At 33.8% G+C, this 19,254-nt stretch overlaps 1 protein-coding gene across 3 annotated transcripts in view; it reads left to right on the top strand.

Moving 5' to 3' along the window:
- The first annotated feature begins 1,501 nt into the window (after window positions 1-1,501).
- The window catches only part of LOC106071640 (uncharacterized), a 31,840-nt gene continuing 14,087 nt past the window's right edge, over window positions 1,502-19,254 (top strand). The window contains exons 1-4 of one of the 3 annotated variants that reach the window (XM_013231790.2): window positions 1,502-1,658; window positions 10,015-10,191; window positions 11,320-11,416; window positions 15,927-16,145. In XM_013231790.2, the coding sequence (XP_013087244.2) occupies window positions 1,636-1,658; window positions 10,015-10,191; window positions 11,320-11,416; window positions 15,927-16,094 (465 nt within the window). In that variant the 5' untranslated portion in view covers window positions 1,502-1,635 and the 3' untranslated portion in view covers window positions 16,095-16,145. Of the gene's footprint in view, window positions 1,659-7,011; window positions 7,135-8,417; window positions 8,513-10,014; window positions 10,192-11,319; window positions 11,417-15,926; window positions 16,146-19,254 lie in introns of those variants that run through there. The other 2 variants (XM_056039547.1, XM_056039546.1) reach the window with 2 other exon arrangements.

The following is a 19,254-nucleotide window of genomic DNA, read 5'->3' on the forward strand; positions in this document are numbered from 1 at the left end:
TAGGCATACTTCTAGATCTAGATCACAGTAAAACTCAAGGTGTAGGGCCTAACCTCCGACTTAAGTTCAACAAATCTACTCTTAAGTACAGTAAAGTGTAAAGGATCATTATACATTCAGATAAATGACTTTATTGGCCTAGATGAATCAGATAATCAGTCACTAATCTACATTTTTTTTAAATGGCAAATGTTATTGATATATATACAAGAATTGCTCGCTTAAGAGTATAGGATAACCTAGAAATGCACACCGCCATCCAAGATAGTGCAGAAGGTGCGCACTATTCTAGACTAGACAGAGAAGGATGTTGACATTAGAGAGAAGATAACGAAGTCCCTCCCAAGTTTAGAACTCATGAAGAGGCTGTGCTCGAGGCAGACGTTGTTCTATGTATATATTTGTGATGTCCCGTGAATAAACAGCTGTATAACTTTGAGTTGCCTCTCTTATGTTATTACACTACTATTGACTATTGGCCTCTTTATTACTAGATTTTATTTTTACTAGAATGAAAAGTGCGTTCTAAAAAAAAACCTCATTGATATTGGCCTTTTTTTACATCATTTCTTCTTATTACGAGGAAAAGGTGTAAATGCCAGGAGAAAGATTTTTTGAAGTTGATAACGCCAGAATACGCTCAGCGACGGGCCCAGCCCCGAAATCAGTGCCCTTGCTAACTTGAGTGGAAACCCGCCAAATATTCAATTCTGTCTCCAAAAAGAACTTTTAATAGTGCTTAAAAATTACGTAGGGAACACTATTTTAAAAAAAAAACTTCAACGGACTCGTTTTAGGTCTCCTCTAGATCCCCAGCTTCTAAGGAGGGGCTCGAATAAAAAAATTTTCACTTAGGGGGTCGCTACCCGGAAATGTTTGAGAAACACTGCCTTAATGCGTTTTATTTTAAGTCATTGTATATGTGATTTGAATATTGGATTATTTATTTTGTATTTATTCACGAAAAATATTCAGTGTTGAGTTGCTTCATTTTGTGCTAGTGGTGTGTTGGATAATTTTGTAGCACCTCTGAATCCGCAAATGTTAGATGATTGTGGACACAATGCACATCTCTCCAAAATAAAATCGTGATAATCATTATTAAAGTTCAAGAAACGTTGAAAAAGTCATTTTTAATTTCGCACGCAGGTGGCCACAACCATCGCGGTGGCCCTGCCTGTGGGCACCTGTGTTGCGCAGTAATCCTTTAAGCTAATAAAAAAGATTTGGCATACGGTTTTCCCCATGATTGATGCTCTGAACATTGAGCTGTAATTCTACATTGTCCATTACAAAATTCATCGCTTTTTTAATATATATACATGTATATATTTATGTGGTGTGTATGTGTGCCTGTGGCAAGACCACACTACAAATAGCAATATTTGGTAAATGTCAGTGCCATGAATTTATTTATCCATTTTATTTTATTGAAATAAAGGGGGGGGGGGACAAGGAAAACAAGTCTTTAGAAGTTTCAACACACAAACTAAACCGTGAAATCCAGTGACCTGTGTTCATGCTGTACTTGTATATCTTCAACATATTTGTATTATAGTTTCATTTTTTGTATTGTCATTTCATTTTGGACTATTTTAAACGATTGACTTCACTGAAGCTAATGTCAACAGAAACATGTCGTTGCTGAATCTCAAAAAGTAAGTTGTTTTTGTGTGTATATGCCTACAGGCATACACTATTTGTTCCAACAAGTTATACATTCAGTACAATGTCTGTCCACTATGCGCCCCATTCATGACAATGAGGTTTACCTTCCTTAAATTGTATATTGGGGGCGCGGTAGCTGAGTGGTAAGCGCTTGGATTTTGGACCTAGGGTCCTTGGTTTGAATCTCGATGAAGTCTGGTACTTTGAATTTCGGGACTTTTAGTGTCCCTGAGTCCACCCAACTCTAATGGGTACCTGTCTTTAGTTGAGGAAAGTAAAGGCGGTGCGTCGTTCTGCTGGCCATATGACACCCTGTTCGTTAAAGTTTATCAGTAAAATTAAAAAAAAAATCATTAAGACTCTTTTAATGAATGATACCGTTGTTTATTGGCAAGATAATGCACAAGTGACAAATCTAAATCCATATCTTCTCACGTGCTTTTCTGTGCAGCAAAGGTCATCTATAACATCATTTAGAATTTAGAATTTCTATCAATGCTTTATAGTAGTTTTGACTCCACTGCTGCTATCTTACGTCATTGTGCTCCTGTAATAGTTTTGAGCTTTGAGACTGATCTCTCACATGTTACAATGAAAGTGGGCTAAGTTAATAGCATTCGGATGGAGGTTGCAAGGTTTGCACTTCATTACCATATGAAGCCAGATTCCTCAATATGTCAGTTGGTGATTGTAGTATTGATTTAAAGTACTCAATACAACATTGAACAAGCTACTTGCCTGTATATCATCATACAAATAGGAACTAGTAATAGTTATTCATCAGCGCGTCATCATCCATAGACTTCAACAGGTGTTCAAGAAGAGCTATTGAATATTTAACGTAAAAAAAAATTTCACTCCATTCGGGGCCCCCTCTCAAACAGGGGCCTGGGGGACTTTTGAATTAGAACCCCCCTCCTTTCCCTAGCCATGCTATGCCACTTGGTTAATTGGTAAAGTGTTTAATTGTCGAAGCTAAGGTATTGAGTTTGAATTCCCGTGGTCTTGTGATTTTTTTAAGTTAAAAATTCCTGTTTATTAATTATTGTGTCGTCAAGACACCTTTATTAACTGATGGCCACAGAAACGGATTTTACAACATCTGCCTTATGCAATTTAGCTTTAAAGTATGCACTGTTTAAAACATAAACGTAACTTATATGTTACCGGCAAAGTGAGAAATGCAGGCATTCTATCCTGGCATTATCTGGTAAAGTGAGAAATGCAGGCATTCTATTCTGGCATTATCTGGCAAAGTGAGAAATGCAAGCATTCTATTCTGGCATTATCTGGCAAAGTGAGAAATGCGGGCATTCTATTCTGGCATTATCTGGCAAACTGCGAAATGATTCTCCATAACCTACTTTGTCTAGGCATCTATAAAACACAACGTAGAAAATGTCTTATTTAGACAAATATTTGTAAATAAAATATAAATAAAAAAGCATTATACACCGGGTACGCCAGTTGATTTGTTTCCAAGCAATATATTTTTTTTATTTAGGAAGGAACATCATTTTTTTTTGTTATTGAATTTCAAATAAACGAGTCGAACTATCCCCTGACCTACTTTTTTAGCCCGTGATCTCTCTCTCTCTCTCGTATCTATGACACTGAATTGAAACGACCCCTCTTACTTTCTTTCCTTCTCTCTCTCTCCTTTTCTCTCCTTTTCTCTCTTCTCTCTTGGACTTCCTTTTTTTTTTCTTTCTGCGCATTATAAAGTTCTTTGACTTTTGACATGAATTGGAACAACCAGTTTCACAATGCCCCCCCCCCCTTTTCCCGATACACACGCAAACAAACTTTTCGGCCGTAAATAAACATATCAGTTTAATTACCCTTCCCCGACCTGCACTCTCACCCAGGACAAAAACAATTAGTAAAAAATATTTCTAATCGCACAGATCTGCGAATGTTAGTCTAAATCTATTCCAAATTTAATGACATGAATGATTGATACACATTAATAGGCCTATAACATTTGTTTTTCAAAAAAGTTTTTTTTTTTAATTTTGCTTGTTTTTACTATATTATTATTATATAAATTAGACAACTGATTGGAACATTATTATATTGTATTAGTAACTATTTGAATTTTAAAAAAATACTTTAAATAATGAGACGCCTTGAAGAGCATTATGAATTACTTTGATCTTCTATAGCAGTTGCCTGTAGACAGTTTAAACGTTCAATATGCAGAATATTTCTTTCTCTTTTGAGTTTTCATTGTAGACTAGTTCGAAGAAACTAGTTTATATTGACTTATTGATTTAAAGAACACTTAATATAGGCTAAGGCCTGTGGGCGTACAAATCTATTTCTTGTCTTAAGAAATTGTGTTGTTCATTTTGTGTTTTTTAATAAAGGGGACTAATTCATCTTATACCACCACATCAGTCAAGTACAATTTCATTCCCTAGTTTAAAATACCAAACAAAATAATTAATCACCGATTGTTAATTAACTAATTGTTACATTTTTAAAAATTGATTCTTGTGTTATCAAGTAAAACAAATAATTGTGTAATACTTCAGCTTGATCCGAGATTGGGTGTGGGAGAAATAACGTGTACAAACTTTTACAAACCTACAGACTGAGTTGATATAAGTTTTGTAAAAAAAAAAAAAAAAAAAAAAAAAAAAAAAATCAACAATATAACTGGGTTATGTTATTCTGTCTTCTTATTATTGTATCTGTGTGAGAATATGAGTCGACTAGTAGTACCGGCTACTCCCGTTGATTTTTTCCTGGGCCCTATATTCTTTATTATGGCCGTTCCGCCTAGAGGGAAAAAATGCTTTTTCCGAAGGCTCCAATTAAATGCTACATTCCTGTTCCCACTGGACATTTATTTTGGTATTTTGTTCTCCAAATAAAAAGAAATATCAATTTGGTTGCTGTTTTTTTTTTTACTGCTTTTAAATGTAGCGAAATGACAATAGGTCTAGATCATAGACTTATTTATTATACTAGAGTGAATACATAAACAATGTAATATCTAAAGATAACAACAAAAACCTATGGTCATACATTAAGTCTAAGAAAATGGAAACAACAGGCATAGCGCCATTAAAAGATGAGCATAACATAATACATAATGATAATGAAACTAAAGCAAACATCCTAAACAAATACTTTGCATCAGCATTCTCAGCCCCAGGAGACAAAGACATATTACTTAATTTGAACCAAGTAGACAACATAGAAGATATAGTAGTACAAGAAAATGTAATCCAAAAACTATTAGCCAAAATCAAACTAAATAAAGCTTCTGGACCTGATGGTATTCCAGCTAGATTACTCAAAGAACTAAGCAATGAGCTAGCCCCAGTGTTCAAAATACTCTTTCAGGCATCGCTTAACCAGGGCAGAGTACCAAAGGACTGGAAAGAAGCTAATGTCACCCCATTCAAAAAAGGAGAAAAATCTGACCCAGGAAACTACAGACCAGTATCATTTACCAGCATCACATGTAAAATGCTAGAACATATAATATGAAGTAACATCATAAACCACTTAGACAAACATAATGTCCTCACCCCATACCAACATGGCTTTAGGAAATATAGATCATGTGAAACACAACTAATAGGACTAATTGATGATTTTTCAAAAGGTTTAGAAAATAGTGAACAAATAGATGCTATTTTACTAGATTTTTCCAAGGCTTTTGACAAAGTTCACCGCCATGGTTTGCTTAAAAAATTAAAATATTTCGGCATTAATGGTCCACTGCATTAGTGAATTAAAGATTTTCTGATAGGGAGAGAACAAACCGTAATAATAAATGGCTCTAAATCAACACAAATAACGGTAAACTCAGGTTTACCTCAAGGTTTACCTTTACTATTTTTAATTTACATAAATGATTTACTAAATAGCATTACTTCAGAAACAAAAGTCAGATTATTTGCAGACGATTGCATAAAATATAGAACAATAAAAACAACACAGGATACAGATATTTTACAAAGAGAATTAGATAAATTACAGAAATGGAAATTAAATTGGAGCATGTCTTTCCACCCAGAAAAGTGTCAGTTGTTAAGAGTAACAAAAAAAAACTTAAACAAATTAATTCCACTTATCTTATTCATGTCAAACAAGAAACACAGACTAAAAACGCAAAATACCTAGGTGTTATAATAAATGAAAAACTGTCGTGGAATCCACATATTAATGAAACTACAAAAAAAATCAAACAAAGCATTAGGGTTTATTAAAAGAAATTTCTATAAATCCAATAAGAACATAAAACTAAAATGTTATTTAACCTTGGTTAGGCCAATAATAGAATATGCATCCTCCGTTTGGGACCCCTCAACTTAAGAAAGCATTAAGAAACTGGAACAGACACAAAATAGAGCAGTGAGATTCATAACAAACGAATATTCACATTTTACTAGAGTAACACCTTTAGTAAAATCACTAAATTTAGAAAGCCTTCAGGACAGAAGACTCAAAAGTAAAGTAGCAATTATACATAAAACACTGAACCATAATCTTCAAAATACAAAACAAAATTTAATAAAATACTCTGAAAGACACAAAGATAAAGGCACATTCCTCGTCCCATAAGCTAGGACAAATTTGTACAAATACTCCTTCTTCCCTAGTGCTATTAGAGCATGGAATGGGTTGCCTGAGCTAGCCAGTAAAACCAGTGACTTGTCATTGGTTAATATGCATTACTAAATGCATGACGCGTAGGACGTAATCATCTTCTTTTTTGAAGTAACGTCTTCTTTTTTGAAGTAACGTCTGTATTATATAAGATAAGATAAGACTGGGAACCGGAAATAAATTCTTATCCGCGATTGATCGATTCACAGACCTATACATATAAAGTTTTTTATGTACGTAAACTCTTTTTTCAGCTCTAAGGGGAGTCGCCCCAATCAATCTTTTCTGTCTTAGAAAAGTAATGATCTTTAGTTTTCAAAGTTTAGAAATAATGCAGAATCATTTCTTGGATATACACGTAAATATAGATCTATGAAACAAAGCCATTTCCTGATTGTTTCCATTGAGATAATGTTTCAAAAATCCTAGATCGAAATATTTCATGTTGATTTAAATCATCTTATGCACATTTTGATCTAAATAGATTGATTACATAGATCTTTCTAGATTATGTATCTAAAAATTGCAAAATAATAATTGTGAGACGAGAGTACTCTTTTTATGTTGAATTACTAGATCTAGATCTAAAAATTAAACTAAATGTTACATAGGTTAGGGTTGAAAAAAAACACAGACTTTACCTTGGCTAACTACTTTACAAAACATCGCCTTGATCGAACTTTCTAAAATATTTTCACGATATTTTTTGTAGTGTTAAAAAATCTCCATGTCCAGTCTAGAGTAGTATATAAGTCTATGGTCTAGACCTAGCTTTTTATGCTATTAGGATAATTTTTTTTTTAGTCAGCGTCTCTTAAGGGAAAGCGGAAGTGACGTAAGGTAAGTTTAAAGAGGTCACTTAGGAAAAAAGAAATAATATACAAGAAGTCCTAGTTTCGTGCTATCATTTTTAGCGTCCCCCAAAAGGGGAATAGAGGCTATTAGTTTTGTGTGGCCTGCCTGTCCGTCCGTCTGTCCCGTTTAGATCTCAGAAACTAGAAGAGAAAATGAAAATCAAACATCATGATATTTTAGATCATTCAAATTTTTGATGCAACGGCTACTTTTTTCTTTTCCGAAAGGGAACCATCTAATTTTTTAAATTATATAAGCAGATTTTTCAAAATAAAATTACACCACTTTCAAATGGAAAACTTCAGGGGAGGCAGGTCTTAAAATGGTCACAGACTTCTTCATTAATAAATCAAGCTTTATTCATAGATTTGCGCATTGGTACAAAAAAATGTGCATCTAAGGTTACAATAGAAAAAGTATTAATGTATTATTATAAAATATATTTTCCATTTAATAACTAACTCATTGAATGAAATAGTGATTGAAATGTTGTTTTTAAAAAAGAATTTTGATACGAACTTCGTTTTAGTTTGTAAGTTAAAAAAAAACTACTTTCATAGATAAGACTAAAAAGAGCCCAGATCTAAATGTGAAGATTACTGTTTATTTATTTCTTAGTAATGTTTCTTATATTAATTGTTGCTGAAACAGATTTCATCACACGCCGCAGATTATATTAATAATTTGATAATTCACTGAAGAAACATCTATATTCTCTCAAACCTTTCTTTAATTAACTTCTCAGATTACATATACAACTAACTTCTCAATTCAATAACAACTTCACTTGATTCTTCATAAAATAAAAACTTAAAGATACAACAAAACTACAACAAATATAACTTCAACTAATGCAACTTCAACTAATGGACCCGCAAATGTTTAAACTCATACTAACACAAGACCGTTACTAAGCAAACACCGTTACAATGCGAGGACCCCGACTAACTGACTTTCCCCTAATTTATACTTTTCTCAATTGTACTTTCCAGAATCATGGAAACTTCTCCCCTAATTATTTTATTAACTGTGACCTTTTAGAAGCTGACCTATGCTATTTTATTCCTTAACCTCTTTCTTTGATTGGATGACTAAAATTAACTTGTTTACTCTGGTCAGCACTGCCTTGACATGGGCTTCTAGAGACTGGTCGAAATAGGTCACAGTATCGACTCGTGACACTAAATATATTTATAATTTAAATAATAAAAATAAAACTAGTTAGTTCTAGATCTAGATCTAGTTTGTATGACAAATGGAAGGGGAGATATTAATTTTTATTTGCGAGGGGAAAAGCCTTAGTTTGTGTGACCTAAGTCGTTTCTAGTTCACTATCTAAGTCGTTTCTAGTTCACTATCTAAAGTAGGTCAAGAATATTTTTTTTTCGTGTTGCCAATTTATTTAATTTTGTAAGAAGAATAAATCTTTTTTACTTTCTTTTTATTACAAGTAACATGTTATTAATTTTGAATGTATGGATAAGGTTAATGATTATTATTTTAAAAAAATATAAGAATACTCTAAATGAATATATGGAGGCGCGATGGCTGAGTAGTTAAGTGCTAGGCTTCCGAACTGGAGGTCCTGGGTTCGAATCTTCGGGATCTTCAGCTCTAATGGGGAAAAGTAAAGATGGTTGGTCGTTATGCTGGCCACAGGACACCTTCGTTAACCATGGACCCTAGAAACCGATCACCTTTACATCATCTGCCCCATAGATCACTAGGTCTGAAAGGGGAACTTTAAAACAACAACTTGTAATTGAAAAAGTACTTATGTTTGATACAAATTCATTTTGAAAGATTTAAACTTCAAAATTGTATAAATTAATTTAATTTAATATTTTTATTATTATTATTTTAGTGCTTAATGTTTTTTTTTAATTTATTACTTTCAACGATCAAAACAGGACTATGGTTTGAATATAACTGGTCCACTTGATGGGTGCCGCCTCTTAGTTGGTGTGATGACACAAACTCTCTTTGTAATCTTGTAATCCTTCAATTACAAGCATTATTTTACGAAAATAAAAAAAATAAATACAAAGATTTGATCTTGCTATTTTTCGCTCTTAGCGGTGATCAGTTAGCGATTATGTCTAGGACAGTGGTTCTCAATCTTTTTGTTACCGCGACCTCCAATGCGATTTCTCACTAGACAGCGACCCTCAACTGTATTTTTTAACTTGCATTTATTAACTTTTCTATTGCGTTTTCGGCCTATTCTTGTGCATACTTGTGTGACAATCGTTAGTGCGAAGGTTGGATTCTTGTGGAAGTCTTTGTAAGATCACAATGAATGTCATTTTCAACATCATCTACTTATTTATTTAGACTTAATAACTAATATGCTGGAGAACCTTGCTTTGTCAAGATATAAGCCTACAGTTGGAACTGGACGAAGAAGACGCAACACAATCTCAATATGGGATATGTCTGCAAACACGTGATCCAGAATTGTTGAACTGACAATGATTGAAAAGCAATCATTTTAGCTGCATCGCTTTTAATGAGCTTAATAAACTCTTTCTGTCTCGGAACATCCTCAACTTTGACCTCTAGAAAGTGTAAACAGGATGCCATTTAGATCTGAAAGTTGGGTGAAATTTCACGCACACTCTTGTGCAAATGTTCTTTGTTAGAAATCACCATTGTAGTTCGACTGTCAAATTCAATTGGCAAGATATAAGTTTTATTTTCACTCTGTTTTTTTAAAGTGTGTGTGTGGGGGGGAGGGGGGTATCGACATTTTTGTTTAAAAAAAGGAATAGGGTACTGGTCAAAATTACAAATTAATACTTTATACTATATTAAGAGAATTTTTTTTATAGTAATCGAAGTCTTAAGTTGGTGTTCTATTTTTAGACAATACTTGGGTTCGTCTGTTGACATGACGTCGTCGAGTGAGGACTTGAAAGTAATATTGGATTTTGTTGACCCAGTTATCTTGCAAGAAGTAAAGCAACTCTTTGAGCATTTTATCTTGGAGACTGTTCAAAGTAATGTGTTGAAGCCTTCTTCATGGGGCTTTCTGTTTGCCAGGTAAATATTTTTGAACCATTAGGCCTATATTGTAATGTATTACAATGTTTTACCAGCTTAAGAAAAAATTAAGACAATAAAAATACTGATTTAAAACTTTTTTTTTCATTCTGCCATTATTCTTTTAAGAGTTTTCAATGCAATAGGCCAAATAAAAGATATGTCACGAGCAGCCATTGTACCCGTTGCATCTATCTGGTTAGTCCGATGTAGATTAAGCAAACATTTTTCACACAAATCAATCATTCAATCACTCTATCTTGGATGGGCAGAATAGGCCCATCGAAATTAGGCATAAGAATCTCATTTTTTGTTGGTCCTTTAAATTTCAATTTAGAATACAGGCGGTGGTCATTGATAGAATCTCATTTTTGTTGGTCCTTTAAATTTCAATTTAGAATACCAGGCGGTGGTCGTTGATAGAATCTCATTTTTTGTTGGTCCTTTAAATTTCAATTTAGAATACCAGGCGGTGGTCATTGATAGAATCTCATTTTTTGTTGGTCCTTCCCATTTCACTTTAGGTAGATGTATATGTACGTGTAGTTCAGACCATCACGCTGGTGTTTTAAAGGTCACGGATTGCTTCTGGTTTTGGCGTCTAGTGCCTAAGTAGGCCTACTCTTACGAGTGATAGTGAGGAGTTACTTGACTTTTTAAATGCAGTCGAATGTGGTAAACAAATCAAGACACTCAACGCAGGAGTAAGATTCGAAGTTAATGCTTCATTGAATATTGGAACACACAGCGAAGTCACACAAAAACAATAAGGGCACACATAGGGCACACAAAGAACACACATAGAACACACATAGAACACACATATTCATACTATCAAGTTTTTTTTTATTAATCTACTTATTTATACTCACAGAATTGTTTTTTTTGTTTTTTGTTTTTGTTTTCTACTTTCGTTACCTCTCCCCTTACATTTCCTTCTCTCAGCGTGTTTTGTCTCTATTTGTATGTCCCAAGTATGGTCTATGGTTCTCTGATAAAACCTCTAGACGTAGCAGGGCCATCCATAAATAAATACATAGCCTAATTGATACATTTAATAAATGACACTAGCGTTACAAATACTCCTGATACTACTTAGTACTTAACAATGATTGTTTTACTATCCAGTTCTCCAGAATTACTTTCATCAAGTCGACTATTTCGTCTGGTTGCCGCTTTAGCACAATCAGAGAAAAGGCACAGACTTCAAGAAATAGCTTTGAAGGTAAACAAAAGTATTCTTTAGGTGTAAAAACTGAAACTCTCTATAAATATAAGTCTAGAAACAGAAATAAAAGGTGACCCGACAAAATAGCGTGGACAAAATAGCGTGGACTGTGGACAAAATAGCGCCGACAAAATAGCGCGAAATTTCTTAACAAGATGACGCAATACATAATAGCGCATACTTATATATGATGTGTGTAAAATTACCGGATTTTAATAGGTGAAAATCCTGGGCAGCATTTTTGTTGAGATCTCTAATTTCTTCAGTACTAATAGATCTAAAAGTATGCCATATTTGCAGACAAAGAGAGTACTTTAACATTTTACGTCATTCTCCTCTTTTTACCAATGTTTAAAATGGATAATTTGCACACAAAAAATGTTTTTGAAATGTGGTAACCCCGTTCATGGGTTAGGTATAAGATGATTGTGTGTTACACATGTGTGTAATAGTCTAATCAGAAATCTTGATTATCTCTTTGATCAAACCAGGGCGTTTCCGGACGCAACATTGGCAAACGTTAAGTGTGTGAGGGTTAGTTAGGGTTGCGATCACATTTCTTATACCGCCATATGTTTGTTTAATCTCAGGCAGCGACTGACTAATTCAATCATTAATTTTGCTATTTCCTGTCCGTCTTTGTCTGACACTCCTGAACTTTGATATCAATGTGATTGTGCTAATGTGGATTGTAGGTCTCAATCAAGTTCCCTTCTCTCCCAAGCACACGTTTAATGAGACAAGAATTATAAACCTCGCCCCTTCCTCTCGTTACGTTTCCATGACACAAAATTCAGCAGTTGTTGTTTTTCTTCAACTGTGTGTAAATCTGACAAGTATGGAAGTATCTTTGCCTGCTTTTGAAGTGCATTTTTTTGGAATTTAAATAAATGATATATTTTGATATTATTCATTTTAGCTTAGTATAATTCTTGCATTATGTTTGCATATTTATATTTCAAGATATCCAAAGTGTTTCCTGCAAAAAGATTGAATAACATCAAAATGTTAAAAAATATTGGCTCTATTAAATTTTACAATTTATAAAAAAAATTCTTGCAAAATGACTGAAATATATTATTTTCCGTGCTATTTTGTCGGGTAACCGAGAAAAGGAAGCTTTTTCAAAAAAAAATATATTGTATCCATGGGATAGTATAACTCTAAACCTAAAGCTTCTAAAGAAATCCTAGATCCTATCCATCACACAATAGCTTTATAAATAACGTTCTCCTTAATAATAAGCCTAAATCCATACAGAGCCTCGATTTTCAACGTCAAACAATAGGCCTATATGTGACGTTGAAATTCAACGACATCTTTCGAACCAACCAATTTCTGGAAATATCCATGATTTGACAAATCACTGTTCAGAACAGGTGGCTTGCATTGCAGTTGAGAGAAAACCCCTGACCTATATGGAGAATTATATTCTCTTCTTAACAGGGCCGCCGCTACCTATTGTGCAATGTGGGCATTGCACGCAGGCGGCCGACTTTAGGGGGCGGCCAAATCATTCTTCCAAGGTGACTTTTTATAAAAAATTAGTTAAATAAAAAATGTTATTAAATATTTTATATAAATTCTAATTATTCCATTATCCTTTGAAAATATAAACGATATTCGTACATAAGAAACTAGAACCAAAAAATAGAGCAGTGTACGAGGAAATCCCACGGGTTTTTCTATAGGCACCTACTTATTTCTGGCCTTGAATTTTCGCGGATGTTGTAATATTTGTTTGAGTCGAATAGCCATCACTATAGGTAGATCTATTACCGGTAATTAAAAAGTCAAAAAAGGGGTGTTATGAAGTGTGTATTTTCTAGGCGGCGGTAATAATAGGTTAAGCGATTGATAGGTGGTTATGCAGTGACGATGATAAAATTAGCGTGCCTAGTGCAAATGTGAGACGATCTTAAGACATGAAAGAGTAAAGACTTTTTTTTGTGAGTTAGATTTTGTTTAAATATCAGTTTATTTTATTACTATTAGATCTATATCTCGTCTCAAGTGAAATCGTGAAGAATAACAATTTTATTGAGTTTTTTTTCACAAAGAAGTTTGTTCAAGTTTTCTAAACTTTAGTTATTAACAAATATAAAACGCCTACAACGGTTCAGTTGTACTAGCTGTCTTGAACTGCAAGCCGACAACCAACCAACAACGGAAAGGGGTGGGGCGGCGAAAAAAAAGGTTCAGACCCCTCGCCGACTTGAGTGGAAACCTGCCGTATCTTCAGTTCTACCTTCAGGCGGAACTTATTACAAGGCTTACAAATTATGTAAACAAGACGTTAACTTGGTTTCTATCATTTCTATACACAGTGTTCAATTAAAGAAGGCTAAATGAAAAATAAAACCTAAAAGTTGTGACTAAGTTTCTTTTTTTTACTACATTCTAAAAAAAAACCACTCACGGACCTCACTATTGGAGCCTACATCGCTCCCTGGGTTACAGCTTCTAAAAGGGGCTCAAACGAAAATATTGTTATCTAGGGAGTCGCCACCCGGGAATGTGAGAAACACTGGCATGCTATGTTTTATTTCAAACCATTGTTTAAGTGACTTTTACTTTGGATTATTTACTTTGTATTAAACTCATGAAAAATATTCAGGGCTGAGTTGCTTCAGTTGTTGGATAAATTTGTAGGCAACTCTGAATCCGTGTATGTCAGATGATTGTGGATACAATGCACATCTCTCCAAAATACAATAGTGATAATTATTATGAAAGTTTAAGTACGTTGAAAAAGTTCTGATGGCTTTTGTATTTCAAGCTTTTATTTATTATTATACTTTAACTTACAATAACAAACACATGAACATACCAACGTCCAGACAATGTAACACTGTGAGCAGTCAAAGTTATCAAGAAATTGTATATAGATCATGATCATTTCCGCTGTTCATCGTAATATACCCGCCGCAGCTCATCAATTATAATCGTCGCAAATACAGGAGGATAAGTTAGTAGTCATATAACGAGATCAGTTTTTAATGTTAATTACAAAGAATTAATAATTCAGATTTCTGTAGGCACGTATATTCAAAATTGTTCCTAGTGCATGGCTCATAGTTGTACTTGAGGGATACAACAGCGGTGCAAGGTTAAAATGGAATGGTCTACAAAAAATGGATTTAAATCAAGGCCACTTTTGTAACAGCGTCCAGCTCAGTCTTAATGGAATTTCTTTTTTAGAAAAGAAAACAAAAAAAGGGGGGGGGGCGGCATTTTTAATTTCGCAGGCAGGCGGCCAAAAACCCTCGCGGCGGCCCTGCTTCTTAATATCTTAATTCAATTAACGTCTATCATAAACCATATTTATATCAATCTAAGTGTAACCAACTAAAATTAAAACATCTCGTGTATTTATTCAAACCTCAAGGCATCCGTCAATCTGCCACAATGATGACACGTTGCTATGTGTGATCAACCGTGACACACGGTCAAGTATTGGGTACCGAGGAGCTAGGGGACTTGAATGAAGTGACGAGTGTGTTGTAAACAAGAAGAAGGAAGTCAACTAGTGGAGTTGTTCTGTCTATAATGTTAGCCTTGTGTATATGTGACGTTGAAATGCTTCACAATTAAAAGGCACTTTATACTTAAAGAGACTTGTTTCTTCACAACCACTTTTATTTTTTTATATGACATAGTGCAGTGATGCCCAACCTAATTCAATCTGCGGGCCATTTAAATTTTCAACACTAGTGTCGCGGACCACATGATGGAAAAGATACAAAAACTTAATGAAATAGACCTACAACTATTTTATTTCAAACCCTAGGATCTAGTACTTACATTGAATTATTGGGATATTTGAATTTTCTCTTTACACTTCAAAAAAATGTAAGTTCTGTTTATATTTTGTAGTTCTTGTTGTTTAAAAACAGCCACAGACTTTCTTTACAAAAACAAACATGTTGGCTAGCAATGGTATCATGTGCTACAAAATAGTAAAGATCCGTTCACTTCTCCTAGTAGATTCTATAGTCCTATTTCATGAACACACTAATGTTAAATGCCTTGGTAGTAATCCATTAGAAAAAAATGACAGTCCTAACGTAGGTAAAGATACATTTAAAATTTTTTTTTTTGGGGGGGGGGGGGTCTATATTTTGTGCCAATGTTTCGGCGGGCCAGATGGAAGTACGTTGGGGGCCGGATCTGGCTCGCGGGCCGTATTTCGGGCATCACTGACATAGTGTATCTATGCACTCAATTTAACCTGACTCGTTTAGTCTGACTTTTTTCATGTCATAACGACATAGTGTATCTATGCACTCAATCTGCCACTGACTCATTTAGTTTGACTTTTTTTCTATGTCATTTAGTATCTATGGACTTTAGATGCTATAAAGTTGGTTTGACATTGTATCATTTTTTAAAACCAAAATCAATTTTTTATCATTAACATTGTTTATTGAATATAACATGCTAAATATTGAAACTTGGCCTATCGTTAATAACTTGATCTATTTTTTTTATTTCACCAAATTCGCAGTTGGCATCCAACCCAACTCACATGGAACTATCCGTAGCATTGTCCTCATTGATTAGTGGCAACGTAGAAGAGAACATAGTGACATTGTTTTATTTCTGTCAGTTCCTGATTCAAAGGAGACTAAAGAACGAGAACCAAGATTTGTCCTCTCTCATAGAATGGTGTTAACAGAATCTGTTGTCTGCCCTTGGTCCACAGGTTCAATTTTCTGGAGGTTGGGTGAGTGTTGTCTTTTAAAATCAGTTTCTTCCCGAATTGTGTATTGTTTTATTTTGTTGGATTTGATCGATAATTCTAGGTCTCTTTAGGGCAAAAAAACAACTTGAGATCGTAATTTTTTGTTGGGATATGACAAGACAAGGACATTGGGTGGAGCTTAAACTAAATATTATGAAATTTTATGCTAAACATCGCTTTATTTTTATCTTATATATATATATATATATATATCCCTAAGGACTCACCTAGTACTGATACATCCTCTTTTCGTGGACGAAAAAATACGCAAATTCAATCTGTAATTACTTACCTTGGGTGTAGAGCAAAAAAGATATTTTCATGATCGCCCTGAAAGCGGATACATTTACCAAAAACGATTTTTTAAATTCGCAATTTCGACCAAACCAACATTGGACTTCCTTTTTATTTTAAAAGCTAAAAAAAACACATATATTTCCTGTTCGCTCCAGAGTATATGCCTATTATTATTTCTTCACATTTCCTCTGTTACCATTTACATCTAGACAACGTCGAAATAAGCAAAGCAATTAATAAAACCAAATTGAGATATTATTGCGAGATCGCTGAATATCTGTATGAGTCTTAAGCATCTGAAATATTTTTTTTTACAAAGCTAATATCAACTCACTCTGTCTGTCTGGTCAAAAGTGTATACATATTATTTCTCCCATACCCAATCTCGGGTCAAGTTGAAATTTTGCACAATTATTTCTTTTACCGGACAACACAATAATCAATATAAAAAAATAACCATTTAGTTAATTAAGTATTAGTAATTAAATATTTTGTTTGGTATCTCAAACAAGGTTAAGAAATGTACTTGACTGAAGTGGTGGTATAAGTTGAATTAGTTTCCTTTATAGGTCACCGCTTTAAAGTAAATTCGAAACAAACAATACATAACAATACAATCTTTTATAGTCCATTTCGCTAGCAGAGTGTTGGTTTTAGGAGGAGTGAGTTCAAATTCAGGTTCTTTCCTTTTTTTTTTATAAATGGTTAAAAAACACCAGTTATTTCTTACCAGAGGTCTACTCCAACAAAAACTGGTGGAATAACTAAATACATTTCGAAAAAAAGCAACACAGAGATTATAAAATATTTCAAAATTGACTTGAGAAAATTAGAATAGTCAGAAATTGTATTCAGGACTATGTTTTTTTTTTTTGTGGGGAGCATTGTTTTTTTTTTTAAATTATTATTACGTTATTATCAAGCACCCCATTTGGGTTTGTTTGGTTAGAGGAATAGATAGTCCTTGAAATATCAATAGGCATAGCATGGACTAACGTGAATAGATAGTCCTTGAAATATCAATAGGCATAGCATGGACTAACGTGAATAGATATTCCTTGAAATATCAATAGGCATAGCATGGACTAACGTGAATAGATAGTCCTTGAAATATTAATAGGCATAATTAGGACTAACGTGAATAGATATTCCTTGAAATATCAATAGGCCATAGCATGGACTAACATGAATAGATATTCCTTGAAATATCAATAGGCATAGCATGGACTAACATGAATAGATATTCCTTGAAATATCAATAGGCATAGCATGGACTAACATGAATAGATATTCCTTGAAATATCAATAGGCATAGCATGGACTAACATGAATAGATAGTCCTTGAAATATCAATAGGCATAGCATGGACTAACGTGAATAGATAGTCCTTGAAATATCAATAGGCATAGCATGGACTAACGTGAATAGATAGTCCTTGAAATATTAATAGGCATAATTAGGACTAACGTGAATAGATATTCCTTGAAATATCAATAGGCCATAGCATGGACTAACATGAATAGATATTCCTTGAAATATCAATAGGCATAGCATGGACTAACATGAATAGATATTCCTTGAAATATCAATAGGCATAGCATGGACTAACATGAATAGATATTCCTTGAAATATCAATAGGCATTGCATGGACTAACATGAATAGATAGTCCTTGAAATATCAATAGGCATAGCATGGACTAACGTGAATAGATAGTCCTTGAAATATCAATAGGCATAGCATGGACTAACGTGAATAGATAGTCCTTGAAATATCAATAGGCATAGCATGGACTAACGTGAATAGATAGTCCTTGAAATATTAATAGGCATAGCATGGACTAACGTGAATAGATATTCCTTGAAATATCAATAGGCATAGCATGGACTAATATGAATATATATTCCTTGAAATATCAATAGGCATAACATGGACTAACGTGAATAGATAGTCCTTGAAATATCAATAGGCATAGCATGGACTAACATGAATAGATAGTCCTTGAAATATCAATAGGCATAGCATGGACTAACATGAATAGATATTCCTTGAAATATCAATAGGCATAGCATGGACTAACATGGATAGTCCTTGAAATATCAATAGGCATAGCATGGACTAACATGAATAGATAGTCCTTGAAATATCAATAGGCATAGCATGGACTAACATGAATAGATAGTCCTTGAAATATCAATAGGTATAGCATGGACTAACATGAATAGATATTCCTTGAAATATCAATAGGCATAGCATGGACTAACATGAATAGATAGTCCTTGAAATATCAATAGGCATAGCATGGACTAACATGAATAGATATTCCTTGAAATATCAATAGGCATAGCATGGACTAACATGAATAGATAGTCCTTGAAATATCAATAGGCATAGCATGGACTAACATGAATAGATAGTCCTTGAAATATCAATAGGCATAGCATGGACTAACATGAATAGATAGTCGTTGAAATATCAATAGGCATAGCATGGACTAACATGAATAGATATTCCTTGAAATATCAATAGGCATAGCATGGACTAACATGAATAGATAGTCGTTGAAATATCAATAGGCATAGCATGGACTAACATGAATAGATAGTCCTTGAAATATCAATAGGCATAACATGGACTAACATGAATAGATAGTCCTTGAAATATCAATAGGCATAACATGGACTAACATCTTTTGCATGTTTTGAACATTCAGAACTAAAAATTATTACAGCCAAGCCCAAAGCGCCTGGAAGTGTATGACGTAACTTGTAGGCGTGGGCTGGCAGGTTTTTATC

This window comes from Biomphalaria glabrata, chromosome 8 (assembly GCF_947242115.1).
Source record: "Biomphalaria glabrata chromosome 8, xgBioGlab47.1, whole genome shotgun sequence".
Classification (NCBI taxonomy): Eukaryota; Metazoa; Mollusca; class Gastropoda; family Planorbidae; genus Biomphalaria; species Biomphalaria glabrata.